Source organism: Homarus americanus, unplaced genomic scaffold, assembly GCF_018991925.1.
Source record: "Homarus americanus isolate GMGI-L3 unplaced genomic scaffold, GMGI_Hamer_2.0 scaffold1024, whole genome shotgun sequence".
Taxonomy (NCBI): domain Eukaryota; kingdom Metazoa; phylum Arthropoda; class Malacostraca; order Decapoda; family Nephropidae; genus Homarus; species Homarus americanus.
The window spans coordinates 1,306,137-1,319,777 of record NW_024715228.1 but is presented as its reverse complement, the minus strand read 5'-3'; the positions used below and the strand labels follow the sequence as shown (position 1 = coordinate 1,319,777).

At 51.1% G+C, this 13,641-nt stretch overlaps 2 protein-coding genes across 2 annotated transcripts; one reads left to right on the top strand and one right to left on the bottom strand.

Moving 5' to 3' along the window:
* Window positions 1-1,049: 1,049 nt before the first annotated feature.
* LOC121854899 (collagen alpha-1(I) chain-like) lies at window positions 1,050-8,234 on the top strand. Its single transcript, XM_042349712.1, has 9 exons — window positions 1,050-1,090; window positions 1,481-1,499; window positions 3,133-3,451; window positions 3,805-4,362; window positions 4,642-4,848; window positions 5,275-5,832; window positions 6,112-6,423; window positions 6,745-7,302; window positions 7,660-8,234. Exons 1-9 carry the CDS (start codon window positions 1,050-1,052, stop codon window positions 8,232-8,234), a joined length of 3,147 nt encoding a protein of 1,048 aa, XP_042205646.1.
* A 1,025-nt stretch (window positions 8,235-9,259) lies between these two features.
* Window positions 9,260-11,337, bottom strand: LOC121854887 (basic salivary proline-rich protein 2-like). Its single transcript, XM_042349703.1, has 3 exons — window positions 11,205-11,337; window positions 10,599-10,797; window positions 9,260-9,935 (listed from the first exon to the last, which is right to left on the bottom strand). The coding sequence occupies exons 1-3, from the start codon at window positions 11,335-11,337 to the stop codon at window positions 9,260-9,262; spliced, it is 1,008 nt and encodes a 335-aa protein (XP_042205637.1).
* Window positions 11,338-13,641: the final 2,304 nt, after the last annotated feature.

The following is a 13,641-nucleotide window of genomic DNA, read 5'->3' as shown; positions in this document are numbered from 1 at the left end:
TTTAGTGTACATACAAGGAAAGAATTAAAAGCTATAAATCAGAAAGCTATACGCATATCATTGCTGTACAGTACTTGAACTCGGTAGTGTGAAACAGACTCGGTTGATGGTACACAGTGAATTCCCTGTAATGTATGTTCAAGAAAAGAATTACCAATGGCAGACAGGATAATCCTGGAATTTGTACCATGTAATGTTAACAGTGGGTTAACCAGACTAAAATTTAATATAGCTGGATTCTCACATAAAGAACCTTTATTCTTTTTGTATAGGGAATATATAGTGATACTGTACACTGTACTGTAGTTTACAAATTCTTGATAATAAATTTGTTATATCATTAACATATATAATGTACAGTATAAATCATACAGTATTCAATGAGTTGCTGCTCCCCACCATACATGAGGCACAGTAGGTTATGCAGATATTCCTTCAATACCTCACTACAGCACAACTTTGCACACTCATTCATTCAAGCACCTTCCCTTTTCTCACATCCCCTGTGCTGTCTGTACACAACATAAAGTAAAATTCGGTAACAGGACACTGTAAAATGATAGATACCCTTATTGATAATTTTCTGTAAACAGTATAGTATTTATTTATTAAAATTAGATTTTTGCTCTGCACAAATCATCCTTATATGAAAAAAATACATACGGTAATCTCATTGAAACTCTCTTTATTCTAGATAGAAAAATACTGATTGTAAATGGGTATCTAAATAATCATACTGAATTCTATGGCCTTAAATCACAACTGGCTTCCATTGTTATATTACATAATTACATGATAAATATATTCCTGTAAATATTAAAAAAAAAAAATTATTTGCTGTGTGCTTCTATGGCTAAAGCCCCCTGCATTTTGTGTAATACAGTACTGTATGGTGGACATGAGTTGTTAGTGTTGTTTAAAGTCATTGTATCCACTCATTTACATACAGAACTACAGGTACAGCAGTAAAGTTCTCGACATGGAAGTGTAGAAGGTAAAGTTCAAACTTCCAGATTGTAGTTCCTGGATTAATAAAAGTATATCTAATGATGTCCAAGTTAGAAAAGGCCCGGTTGGAGAAGATAGACAGGTGAATAGAATATTTTTATCTATTTAATTCATTTTATTATTCATTGAACACAAAGGGTGTGATGTAAGAAAGAATGTAGAAGAAATCCTCTATTTCTATTTGCAATGTACAAAGTAACTGTGTAAGTAATCTCACAAATTTCTGGAACAAATAAATGTGAAAGTTTTAATCGGATGAAGTTTTGGAATTATTTTTTAACCTTATGTCTGGCTCAGGTGACTTAAGAAGTATAAACCCATCAAGTCTGTGTAATAATTCCATAAGCAGCTGCAGCTGAAAATAATTCATTAAGTAGCCTCCCTCTTCCCATTTGCAAAATTGATAGTAACTAAGGACTGAAGCCTGGAATTACAACATAAATGGTGACTGTTGTCTCTGATACCTTTTCAGGGACTGCTGTGATTGGAAGGTATATTTAACCATTGGATTAGTCTGAGCCACCATTGTCAAAGGATTTATGGGTTTTAACCCTGTAGACTTGGTAGGATCAATACTGTACTTCATTTATGTAAAATAATAGGCCCTTATGTTCCACATCATTATAAATGGCAATAGAGGATATGTATGGTATATTGTATTAAATTAAATTTATTCTTAAGATACAGTGTACTTCTGTCCTCTCCAACTCTGAGACAGTATGAAGCTATGAGGCAAAAGACTACCAAGTTCAGTACAGTATAGTACATGTATGTACTGTACTGTACATGTTTATAGATAGACCTTGCAGCAATATGCATTTTTTAATTTGTTTAGCTGATATAACTATAATTTTGGCCATGATATATCATGAAAATAGTAAAAAGCCCTCAATAAATAATTTAGTGAAGGTGTTAGTCAAATACTGTATGTGCAGTGTTGTGAATGATGTCTGTATTACAGGTATCTAGATGTATGCTGAACCTTGCATGACTATAAGAATAAAAACCCAGGACTGGTTATATTGTAGCTTTGATGTAAAGTAATACAACATGTATCTTGGCCCTACTTGACAGCAACAATATTTGACCCTTATTCACTAATTTTCATGTTAGTACTGAATAATTCTATCATTGATAGTGTTCTTTGCTTGGAGAATATCATTATGAGTAATTAATGACTTATAATTTGGTGTGTCCAAAATAATTTTTATGGGAATATCAGACTGAAAAATAGAAGCTTTAGGTGCCTTTGTTGATATTAGTGCATACAAATGTAAGAAAACTAGGGATGTACATAGTAGAATTTAGCTGACGGTTGTCCATCATTGTTGTTCAGTGAGAATGCTGCATCAGACACTGCTACATCAGATGTAAACTCTAAAACAAGGTATGTACTGTATACTGTACAGTACAGTACAGTATATTTAAATGGAACAAAAGAATAATTACGTGTGATAATCTGAAGACAGACCTGAATTTTTTCAACAATTGTGAGAGGTGTGCAGTACCACTGTACACTTACATTATTGAATTAAAATATGTAATAAAGGAATTTCTGAAAAAAAAACATTATTCTGTATATGAAATATAAATGTATCCAAACTATTGAATTAATCATGCCAATGCTCTATACAATTCAAAACTTATAACAATGTTTGTGATAGTTTGTACATAAAATTCAAATGCAAGAGACAAAATGCAGTTACTTGATGAATTGCAGAGGTTTAGCTGGTGTCTGACATCTCACACTGTAAATACTGTATATGTAATGTCAATAAAATTGCAAAGTAAACAAAGATCGTGGCTTTCATTTTAATGTTTTACATTTATTCAGTTTTGCATACAGTACTGTGCTGTATTTTACTATAATTTATTTATTCTAAGCTGGAGAGATCTTGGCATTGTGATAGGTAATTCATTGAAGACGGTGCAACAAGTGAGGAAAAGAAGCAGAGATTTGAAAATTGGTCCTTCAAGTGTACAAATCTCAAGTATGCCCCAGTCTTGATTACTGTATACAGGCATGGAAACCTACCTTCAGAAAGATCTAACAGCCCTAGAAAAGGTGCAACACAGAGCGACTAAAATGATTTCAGAACTATGTCATCTCAATTATCCATGTAGACTGAGGGCCTTAAGACTAACAACTTCTCGGACAAGGCACAATATGACAGATCTAGTTGTAATACCTGGATGAGCAAAAGGCCCTCCCAGTGGCGGCGGCACTTCAGGGGCACTGCTAGCGGCAGCATGTTCCCCCAGGGACACTCCCAGGGGTGCCTGCACTCCAAAGAGCCCTCTCAGGGTCTGCAGCAACCCAAGGAGTCTTCCCAGGGCCGGCAGCGCCCCAAGGAAACCCAGAGGCGGCGGTGCCCCTACAGAGGCTGCAGTGCCCCCAGGGGCCCTCCCAATGGCGGCAGCGCCCCAGGGGCCTTACCAGAGTGTCCCTCTCCCAAATGACCTATAGCTTGTTTGGTGGTGGTGTTGTACAGTACATATTGCATACGTCCAGCAATCCCTTACTTAACTGTGATTGGTGGACTAAAATGTAAATCCACCCAATTACAGCCAATAGGAGAACAGATCAGTCAGTCAGCACAACACCCTAACTTATGATTTCCTGTTGGATATTTATTCTCCTTTACATATTTCACGATGCGATAATACTGAAACTGGGATGGGTGGTGTATTTATTTAACGTCATATCTCCCATTGTTCCTAATAGTGCAAAAACAACTACCCCCAGGGGCCCTACAGGGGCAGCGCTCCATGGGGCCCTCCCATTTCCATTTCCAGGTACAGAACCTCCAGGGGCCCTTCTTGCAGCGACAGCGACCCCAGGGGCCCTCCGAATTGCGTCGGGAACCTCAGGGGCACTCCTAGGGACGTCGGCGACACAGGGGCCTTCCCAGGGGCACCTGCGAAGCCAGGGACCCTCACAGTGGCCTGCACAGGGGCTGCAAAGCCCCAAGGGTTCTCACAGAGGTGGCGTCGCCTCCAGGGCCCATCCCAGGGGCTGCAGCGCCATCCAAGGGCCCTCCCAGCGGCAGTGGCGCCGCAATTGCCATCGCAGGGACCCTCCTAGGGGCGGCGAAACCCCAAGTGGCCCTCCCAGTGGCGGCGGCACTTCAGGGGCACTGCTAGCGGCAGCATGTTCCCCCAGGGACACTCCCAGGGGTGCCTGCACTCCAAAGAGCCCTCTCAGGGTCTGCAGCAACCCAAGGAGTCTTCCCAGGGCCGGCAGCGCCCCAAGGAAACCCAGAGGCGGCGGTGCCCCCAGGTGCCCCTACAGAGGCTGCAGTGCCCCCAGGGGCCCTCCCAACGGCGGCAGCGCCCCAGGGGCCTTACCAGAGTGTCCCCCTCCCAAATGACCTATAGCTTGTTTGGTGGTGCTGTTGTACAGTACATATTGCATACGTCCAGCAATCCCTTACTTAACTGTGATTGGTGGACTAAAATGTAAATCCACAAAATTACAGCCAATAGGAGAACAGATCAGTCAGTCAGCACAACACCCAAACTTATGATTTCCTGTTGGATATTTATTCTCCTTTATTCATGATGGGATAATACTAGAAATGCGATGGGCGGTGTATTTATTTAAAACGTCATATCTCCCATTGTTCTTAATAGTGCAAAAACAACAACCCACAGAGGCCCTACAGGGGCAGCACTCAAAGGGCCCCCTACATTTACACCTGCTGGGTACAGCGCCCACAGGGGCCCTCCCAGGGGTGCCTGCGCTCCAAAGAGCCCTCCCAGGGTCTGCAGCAACCCAAGGAGTTCTCCTAGGGCCGGCAGCACCCCCAGGAGCCCTCCCAGAGGCGGCAGTGCCCCCTGGTACCCTTACAGAGGCTGCAGTGCCCCCAGGGGCCCTCCCAAGGCGCCGGCGCTTCAGGGGCCTTACCAGACTGTCCCCCTCCCAGATGACCTATAGCTTGCTTGGTGGTGGTGTTGTATAGTACATATTGCATACGTCCAGCAATCCCTTACTTAACTGTGATTGGTGGACTAAAATGTAAATCCACCCAATTACAGCCAATAGGAGAACAGATCAGTCAGTCAGCACAACACCCTAACTTATGATTTCCTGTTGGATATTTATTCTCCTTTACATATTTCACAATGCGATAATACTGAAACTGGGATGGGTGGTGTATTTATTTAACGTCATATCTCCCATTGTTCCTAATAGTGCAAAAACAACTACCCCCAGGGGCCCTACAGGGGCAGCGCTCCATGGGGCCCTCCCATTTCCATTTCCAGGTACAGAGCCCCCAGGGGCCCTTCTTGCAGCGACAGCGACCCCAGGGGCCCTCCGAATTGCGTCGGGAACCCCAGGGGCACTCCTAGGGACGTCGGCGACACAGGGGCCTTCCCAGGGGCACCTGCGAAGCCAGGGACCCTCACAGTGGCCTGCACAGGGGCTGCAAAGCCCCAAGGGTTCTCACAGAGGTGGCGTCGCCTCCAGGGCCCATCCCAGGGGCTGCAGCGCCATCCAAGGGCCCTCCCAGCGGCAGTGGCGCCGCAATTGCCATCGCAGGGACCCTCCTAGGGGCGGCGAAACCCCAAGTGGCCCTCCCATTGGCGGCGGCACTTCAGGGGCACTGCTAGCGGCAGCATGTTCCCCCAGGGACACTCCCAGGGGTGCCTGCACTCCAAAGAGCCCTCTCAGGGTCTGCAGCAACCCAAGGAGTCTTCCCAGGGCCGGCAGCGCCCCAAGGAAACCCAGAGGCGGCGGTGCCCCCAGGTGCCCCTGCAGAGGCTGCAGTGCCCCCAGGGGCCCTCCCAACGGCGGCAGCGCCCCAGGGGCCTTACCAGAGTGTCCCTCTCCCAAATGACCTATAGCTTGTTTGGTGGTGCTGTTGTACAGTACATATTGCATACGTCCAGCAATCCCTTACTTAACTGTGATTGGTGGACTAAAATGTAAATCCACAAAATTACAGCCAATAGGAGAACAGATCAGTCAGTCAGCACAACACCCCAACTTATGATTTCCTGTTGGATATTTATTCTCCTTTATTCATGATGGGATAATACTAGAAATGCGATGGGCGGTGTATTTATTTAAAACGTCATATCTCCCATTGTTCTTAATAGTGCAAAAACAACAACCCCCAGAGGCCCTACAGGGGCAGCACTCAAAGGGCCCCCTACATTTACACCTGCCGGGTACAGCGCCCACAGGGGCCCTCCCAGGGGTGCCTGCGCTCCAAAGAGCCCTCCCAGGGTCTGCAGCAACCCAAGGAGTTCTCCTAGGGCCGGCAGCACCCCCAGGAGCCCTCCCAGAGGCGGCAGTGCCCCCTGGTGCCCTTACAGAGGCTGCAGTGCCCCCAGAGGCCCTCCCAAGGCGCCGGCGCTTCAGGGGCCTGACCAGAGTGTCCTCCTCCCAGATGACCTATAGCTTGCTTGGTGGTGGTGTTGTATAGTACATATTGCATACGTCCAGCAATCCCTTACTTAACTGTGATTGGTGGACTAAAATGTAAATCCACCCAATTACAGCCAATAGGAGAACAGATCAGTCAGTCAGCACAACACCCTAACTTATGATTTCCTGTTGGATATTTATTCTCCTTTACATATTTCACGATGCGATAATACTGAAACTGGGATGGGTGGTGTATTTATTTAACGTCATATCTCCCATTGTTCCTAATAGTGCAAAAACAACTACCCCCAGGGGCCCTACAGGGGCAGCGCTCCATGGGGCCCTCCCATTTCCATTTCCAGGTACAGAGCCCCCAGGGGCCCTTCTTGCAGCGACAGCGACCCCAGGGGCCCTCCGAATTGCGTCGGGAACCCCAGGGGCACTCCTAGGGACGTCGGCGACACAGGGGCCTTCCCAGGGGCACCTGCGAAGCCAGGGACCCTCACAGTGGCCTGCACAGGGGCTGCAAAGCCCCAAGGGTTCTCACAGAGGTGGCGTCGCCTCCAGGGCCCATCCTAGGGGCTGCAGCGCCATCCAAGGGCCCTCCCAGCGGCAGTGGCGCCGCAATTGCCATCGCAGGGACCCTCCTAGGGGCGGCGAAACCCCAAGTGGCCCTCCCAGTGGCGGCGGCACTTCAGGGGCACTGCTAGCGGCAGCATGTTCCCCCAGGGACACTCCCAGGGGTGCCTGCACTCCAAAGAGCCCTCCCAGGGTCTGCAGCAACCCAAGGAGTTCTCCTAGGGCCGGCAGCACCCCCAGGAGCCCTCCCAGAGGTGGCAGTGCCCCCTGGTGCCCTTACAGAGGCTGCAGTGCCCCCAGGGGCCCTGCCAAGGCGCCGGCGCTTCAGGGGCCTGACCAGAGTGTCCCCCTCCCAGATGACCTATAGCTTGCTTGGTGGTGGTGTTGTATATAGTACATATTGCATACGTCCAGCAATCCCTTACTTAACTGTGATTGGTGGACTAAAATGTAAATCCACCCAATTACAGCCAATAGGAGAACAGATCAGTCAGTCAGCACAACACCCTAACTTATGATTTCCTGTTGGATATTTATTCTCCTTTACATATTTCACGATGCGATAATACTGAAACTGGGATGGGTGGTGTATTTATTTAACGTCATATCTCCCATTGTTCCTAATAGTGCAAAAACAAGTACCCCCAGGGGCCCTACAAGGGCAGCGCTCCATGGGGCCCTCCCATTTCCATTTCCAGATACAGAGCCCCCAGGGGCCCTTCTTGCAGCGACAGCGACCCCAGGGGCCCTCCGAATTGCGTCGGGAACCCCAGGGGCACTCCTAGGGACGTCGGCGACACAGGGGCCTTCCCAGGGGCACCTGCGAAGCCAGGGACCCTCACAGTGGCCTGCACAGGGGCTGCAAAGCCCCAAGGGTTCTCACAGAGGTGGCGTCGCCTCCAGGGCCCATCCCAGGGGCTGCAGCGCCATCCAAGGGCCCTCCCAGCGGCAGTGGCGCCGCAATTGCCATCGCAGGGACCCTCCTAGGGGCAGCGAAACCCCAAGTGGCCCTCCCAGTGGCGGCGGCACTTCAGGGGCACTGCTAGCGGCAGCATGTTCCCCCAGGGACACTCCCAGGGGTGCCTGCACTCCAAAGAGCCCTCTCAGGGTCTGCAGCAACCCAAGGAGTCTTCCCAGGGCCGGCAGCGCCCCAAGGAAACCCAGAGGCGGCGGTGCCCCCAGGTGCCTCTACAGAGGCTGCAGTGCCCCCAGGGGCCCTCCCAACGGCGGCAGCGCCCCAGGGGCCTTACCAGAGTGTCCCCCTCCCAAATGACCTATAGCTTGTTTGGTGGTGCTGTTGTACAGTACATATTGCATACGTCCAGCAATCCCTTACTTAACTGTGATTGGTGGACTAAAATGTAAATCCACAAAATTACAGCCAATAGGAGAACAGATCAGTCAGTCAGCACAACACCCCAACTTATGATTTCCTGTTGGATATTTATTCTCCTTTATTCATGATGGGATAATACTAGAAATGCGATGGGCGGTGTATTTATTTAAAACGTCATATCTCCCATTGTTCTTAATAGTGCAAAAACAACAACCCCCAGAGGCCCTACAGGGGCAGCACTCAAAGGGCCCCCTACATTTACACCTGCCGGGTACAGCGCCCACAGGGGCCCTCCCAGGGGTGCCTGCGCTCCAAAGAGCCCTCCCAGGGCCTGCAGCAACCCAAGGAGTTCTCCTAGGGCCGGCAGCACCCCCAGGAGCCCTCCCAGAGGCGGCAGTGCCCCCTGGTGCCCTTACAGAGGCTGTAGTGCCCCCAGGGGCCCTCCCAAGGCGCCGGCGCTTCAGGGGCCTGACCAGAGTGTCCCCCTCCCAGATGACCTATAGCTTGCTTGGTGGTGGTGTTGTATATAGTACATATTGCATACGTCCAGCAATCCCTTACTTAACTGTGATTGGTGGACTAAAATGTAAATCCACCCAATTACAGCCAATTGGAGAACAGATCAGTCAGTCAGCACAACACCCCAACTTATGATTTCCTGTTGGATATTTATTCTCCTTTACATTTTTCATGATGCAATAATACTGGAACTGCGATGGGTGATGTATTTATTTAACGTCATATCTCCCATTGATCTTACTAGTAAAAGAACAATTGTCCCCAGAGAATAAATATCCAATAGGAAATCATAAGTTGGGTTGTTGTGCTGACTGACTGTTCTGTTCTCCTATTGGCTGTAATTGGGTGGATTTACATTTTAGTCCACCAATCACAGTTAAGTAAGGGAATGCTGGACGTAAGCAATATGTACTGTACAACACCACCACCAAACAAGCTATAGGTCATCTGGGAGGGGGACACCCTGGTAAGGCCCCTGGGAGGCCGGCGCCTTTGGGAGGGCCCCTGGGGGCACTGCAGTCTCTGGAAGGGCATATGGGGGCGCCGCCGCTCTGGGAGGGCTCCTGGGGACGCTGCCGACCATGGGAGAACCCATGGGGGTGCTGCAGACCCTGGGAGGGATGTTGGGAGCGGAGGCACCCCTTGGAGGGCCCCTGGCGGTGCATGCCACCATTGGCAGTGCCCTTGAGGCGCCGCCGCCCCTGGGAAGGCTTCTGGGGGCCCCGCCGCCCCATTGAGAACCCCTGGAGCACCGTCGCCGCTAGGAGGGTCCCTGCGAGGGCAATTGCAGCTTCACTGCCACTGGGTGGGCCCTTGGATGGCGCTGCTGCCACTGGGAGGGCCGTTGGGGGCGACGCCGCCTCTGTGATGGCCCTTGGGGCTTCACCTCCCCTGGTCAATCCACTGTGAGGGTCCCTGGGTTCGCCATTGCCCCTGGGAAGGGCCCAGGGGTCGCCAAATCCCTTGGGAGTGCCCCTGGGGTTGCCGACGCCCTTCAGAGGGCCCCTGGAGTTGATGTCTCTATAGGTAGGGCCCCTGGGGTTGCTGCCGATGCAGGGAGAGCCCCTGGGGGTGCTGCACCTGGCATGACAAATGGGAGGGCCCCATGGAGCACTACCCCTGTAGGGCCACTGGGGGCAGTTGCTTTTGCACTATTAAGAACAATGGGAGATATGACGTTAAATAACCGCCCATCCCAGTTCTAGTATTATTACATCATGAAAAATGTAAAGGAGAATAAATATCCAACAGGAAATCATAAGTTGGGGTGTTGTGCTGACTGACTGATCTGTTCTCCTATTGGCTGTGATTGGGTGGATTACATTTTAGTCCACCAATCACAGTTAAGTAAGGGAATGCTGGACGTATGCAATATGTACTGTACAACACCACCACCAACCAGGCTATAGGTCATCTGGGAGGGGGACACTCTGGTAAGGCTCCTCGGAGAGCTGCCGGCCCTGGGAGATCCCCTGGGGGTGATGCAGACCCTGGAAGAGCTGTTGGGAGCGCAGGCACCCCTGGGAGTGCCCCTGGGGGAGCATACCGCCACTTGTAGTGCTCTTAGGACGCCGCCGCCACTGAGAGGGCCCTCAGGGGTGCTGCCGCCCCTTTGAGAACCCTTGGAGCGCCGCCACCGCTAGGAGGGCCCCTGCGAGGGCAATTGCAGTGCAACTGCTGCTGGGAGGACCCTTGAATGGCGCTGCTGCCCTGGGAGGGCCATTGGGGGCATCGCCGCCTTTGTGATGGCCCTTGGGGCTTTGCCGCCCCTAGGCAGGGCACTGTGAGGGTCCCTGTGTTCGCCGCTGCCCCAGGGCTTCTCTGACGCCCTTGGGAGTGCCCCTGGGGTTGCCGACTTCCTTGGGAGGGGCCCCTGGGGTCGCTGTCGCTGCAGGGAGGGCTCCCTGGGGTCGCCGCCGTTGCAGGGAAGTCCCCTTGGAATGGTATCCCTGTAGGGCCTCTGGGGGCAGTTGTTTTTGCACTATTAAGAACAATGGGAGATATGACGTTAAATAAATACACCGTCCAGCATGCTTCCAGCAAAGTTAATTGTAGACACTCCCTCTGTCTCTCTCCTGTCTCCCTCTCCCTCTCTCTCTCTTCCTTCTAGTTTATCCTACTGTGGCGGTAATGTAAAGGAGATAAATATCCAACAGGAAATCATAAGTTGGGGTGTTGTGCTGACTGACTGATCTGTTCTCCTATTGGCTGTGATTGCGTGGATTATATTTTAGTCCATCAATTACAGTTAAGTAAGGGATTGCTGGATGTTTGCAATATGTATAACAGCACGACAGAGCAAGTTACAGGCATTCTGGGAGGGAGCGCTCCTGGGGCGCCGCTGTCTCTGGGAGGGCCCCTGGGATCGAGGCTGCCCTTAAGAGGGACCTTGCACGACCCCCCTGGGAGGACCCATGGAGTCGCCGGCGCCCCTTGGAGGGTCAGTGGGGTCACTGATGCCCCTGAGAGGGCCAATGGGGGCGCCGCCAACCACTGGGAGGGCCCCTGGGGTCGCCGACATCCCTGGGATCTTTGATGCCCCTGGGAGGGTTCCTGGGCTCGAACACCGCTGCCCCTAGGAGGGCCACTGTGGGCAGCGCCGCCCGTAGGGCTCGCCACTGCCCATGGGGCGCTGCTGTTGGTGGGAGGGCCCCTGGGGACGCTGCTGCTTCTGGAAGGGCCCCTGTGAGGACCCTTAAGGTTCTGCTACCCCTGGCAGGCCACTGCAAGGCCCCCTAGGGTCGGTGACGCCCCTGGGAGGGTTCCTTGGGTCGCCGACCCCCTTGGGATGATCCCTGGGGTTGCTGCCGCCCTAGGGAAGGTCCCTGGGGGCGCCACACCCCGGTAGGGCTAAAGGAAAGGCTCCAGGGAGTGCTGCCCCTGAAGGGTCCCTGAGGGCAATTGTTTTTGGACTATTTAGAACAATGGGAGATATGCTGTTCAATAAATACACCGCCCATCGCATTTATAGTATTATCGCATCATAAACAATGTAAAGGAAAATAAATATCCAACAGGAAAACATAAGTTGGGGTGTTGTGCTGACTGACTGATCTGTTCTCCTATTGGCTGTAATTTGGTGGATTTACATTTTAGTCCACCAATCACAGTTAAGTAATGGATTGCTGGACGTATACAATATGTACAACAGAACGACCAAGCAGGCTATAGGGCTTCTGGGATGGGGTGCCCCTGGGGCACCATAGCCTCTGGGAGCACTGCCGCCGCTGGGAGAGCCCCTGGGGTCGTCGCCGCCACTGGGAGGGCCGCTGAGGGCATTACCACCGCTGGGAGGGCCCCTGGGGTCAGTGACGCCCCTGGGAGGGCTGCTGCAATCACCGATGCCGCCAGTAGGGTCCCTGGGAGTACCGCCGCTCCTGGGAGTGCCACCACCCCTGGAAGGGTCCCTGGGGGCGCCGCCACCTTTGGGGGTGCCCCTGAGAGCACCGCCGCCCCGAGAACCCCTGGTGGCGCCGCTGCCCTTTGGAAGGCCCCTGAGAATGTCACTGCCCCGGGAAGGGCCCCTGGGGGCGCCATCGCCCCTGGTAGGGCTACGCCACCCCTAAGAAGGGCTGCTGCCTTCTTTGGGAGGGCCCACTAGGGACGCCGCTGCCCCCATGAGTGCCCCTTCGGGCGCCTCCGCATATGGGAGGGCCACTGGGAGCGCCACCCTTGGAAGGGGCCCCTAGGGGGTGGTGCTGCCCCTGGCAGGCTCCTAGCGGCGCCGCCGCCCCTGGGAGCACCATCGTCTCTGGCAGGGCCCCTAGGAGCTCAGCCACCCATAAGGTGGGCTATTGGAGGCGCTGCCACCTTTGGAAGGGCCCCCTAGGGGTGCCACCATCCATGTGAGTGCCCTTAGGGGTGCCTCCATATCTGAGAGGGCCCCTGGGGGCTTCACCACCCCTGTGGAAGCCGGTGCCTTTGGGAGGGCCCCTTCCCTACTGCTTTTATTCATCCCTAAATCCCCCTTTTCCCTTCTCTTCCACTCCCTCCCTTACCTTCCCCTCCCTTCACTCCCCTCCATCCATCCCTTCCCTGTTGTACATTGCTAAAACATTGTTCAATTATTCCTTATGTTGCATCATACTACTAGATATATGGCACATTTTACACACTGCTAGATCGGTTAAAAATACCTGTTTCTATCATTTTCAAATGCCATTATTGTAAGAGAAATTTCTTAGGAAATCTCATGGTCATCAAACCTAACCTACAGTACTGTATTATACCATAAACGCCTCAGATGAGCAGGAACCTAGGTTAAGTTTCCTACTCCTGAATAGATATAACATAAAGGTTACTCTCACATCTGTGGTTAAAACCTTGGCAGCCTTACTTAACCTCACCTTGGTTTTCAATCAACCTAGTTTTCATTGACTTTTCATGACAGTATTGATACACTTTGCAATTTTAATCATGTATTTATAGGCAACAGCACTCTGTGATAATGAATATACTCAGAAAAGCAATTATTTACTATTAGTATGCTTTACCAAGTACTGTACCTTTTAGGACGACCAACCAATCCGTGTACCACCCGACTACAACAGAATAAGCAATGGCTGGTTAAATTAGTGATGTTGCCATTCAGGGATGTTTGTTTGAGAAGAAGAGGAATTTATTTTCCAATTGTAGCCTCAGAGGTGGAAGGTTAGGTTAGCCAGTTGAATGTGATGAAATCAATGCATTGGTACAACTGCATTAGGAAGAATTACCATATATATTTACTGTTAATTTAGGTTATGTTAGGTTAGATTCTGTGCAGGAGGTAGCAGTAAATGCTTACAAGAACTATGCATGAGGAGCTGAGTGTCAATAAGTAGAT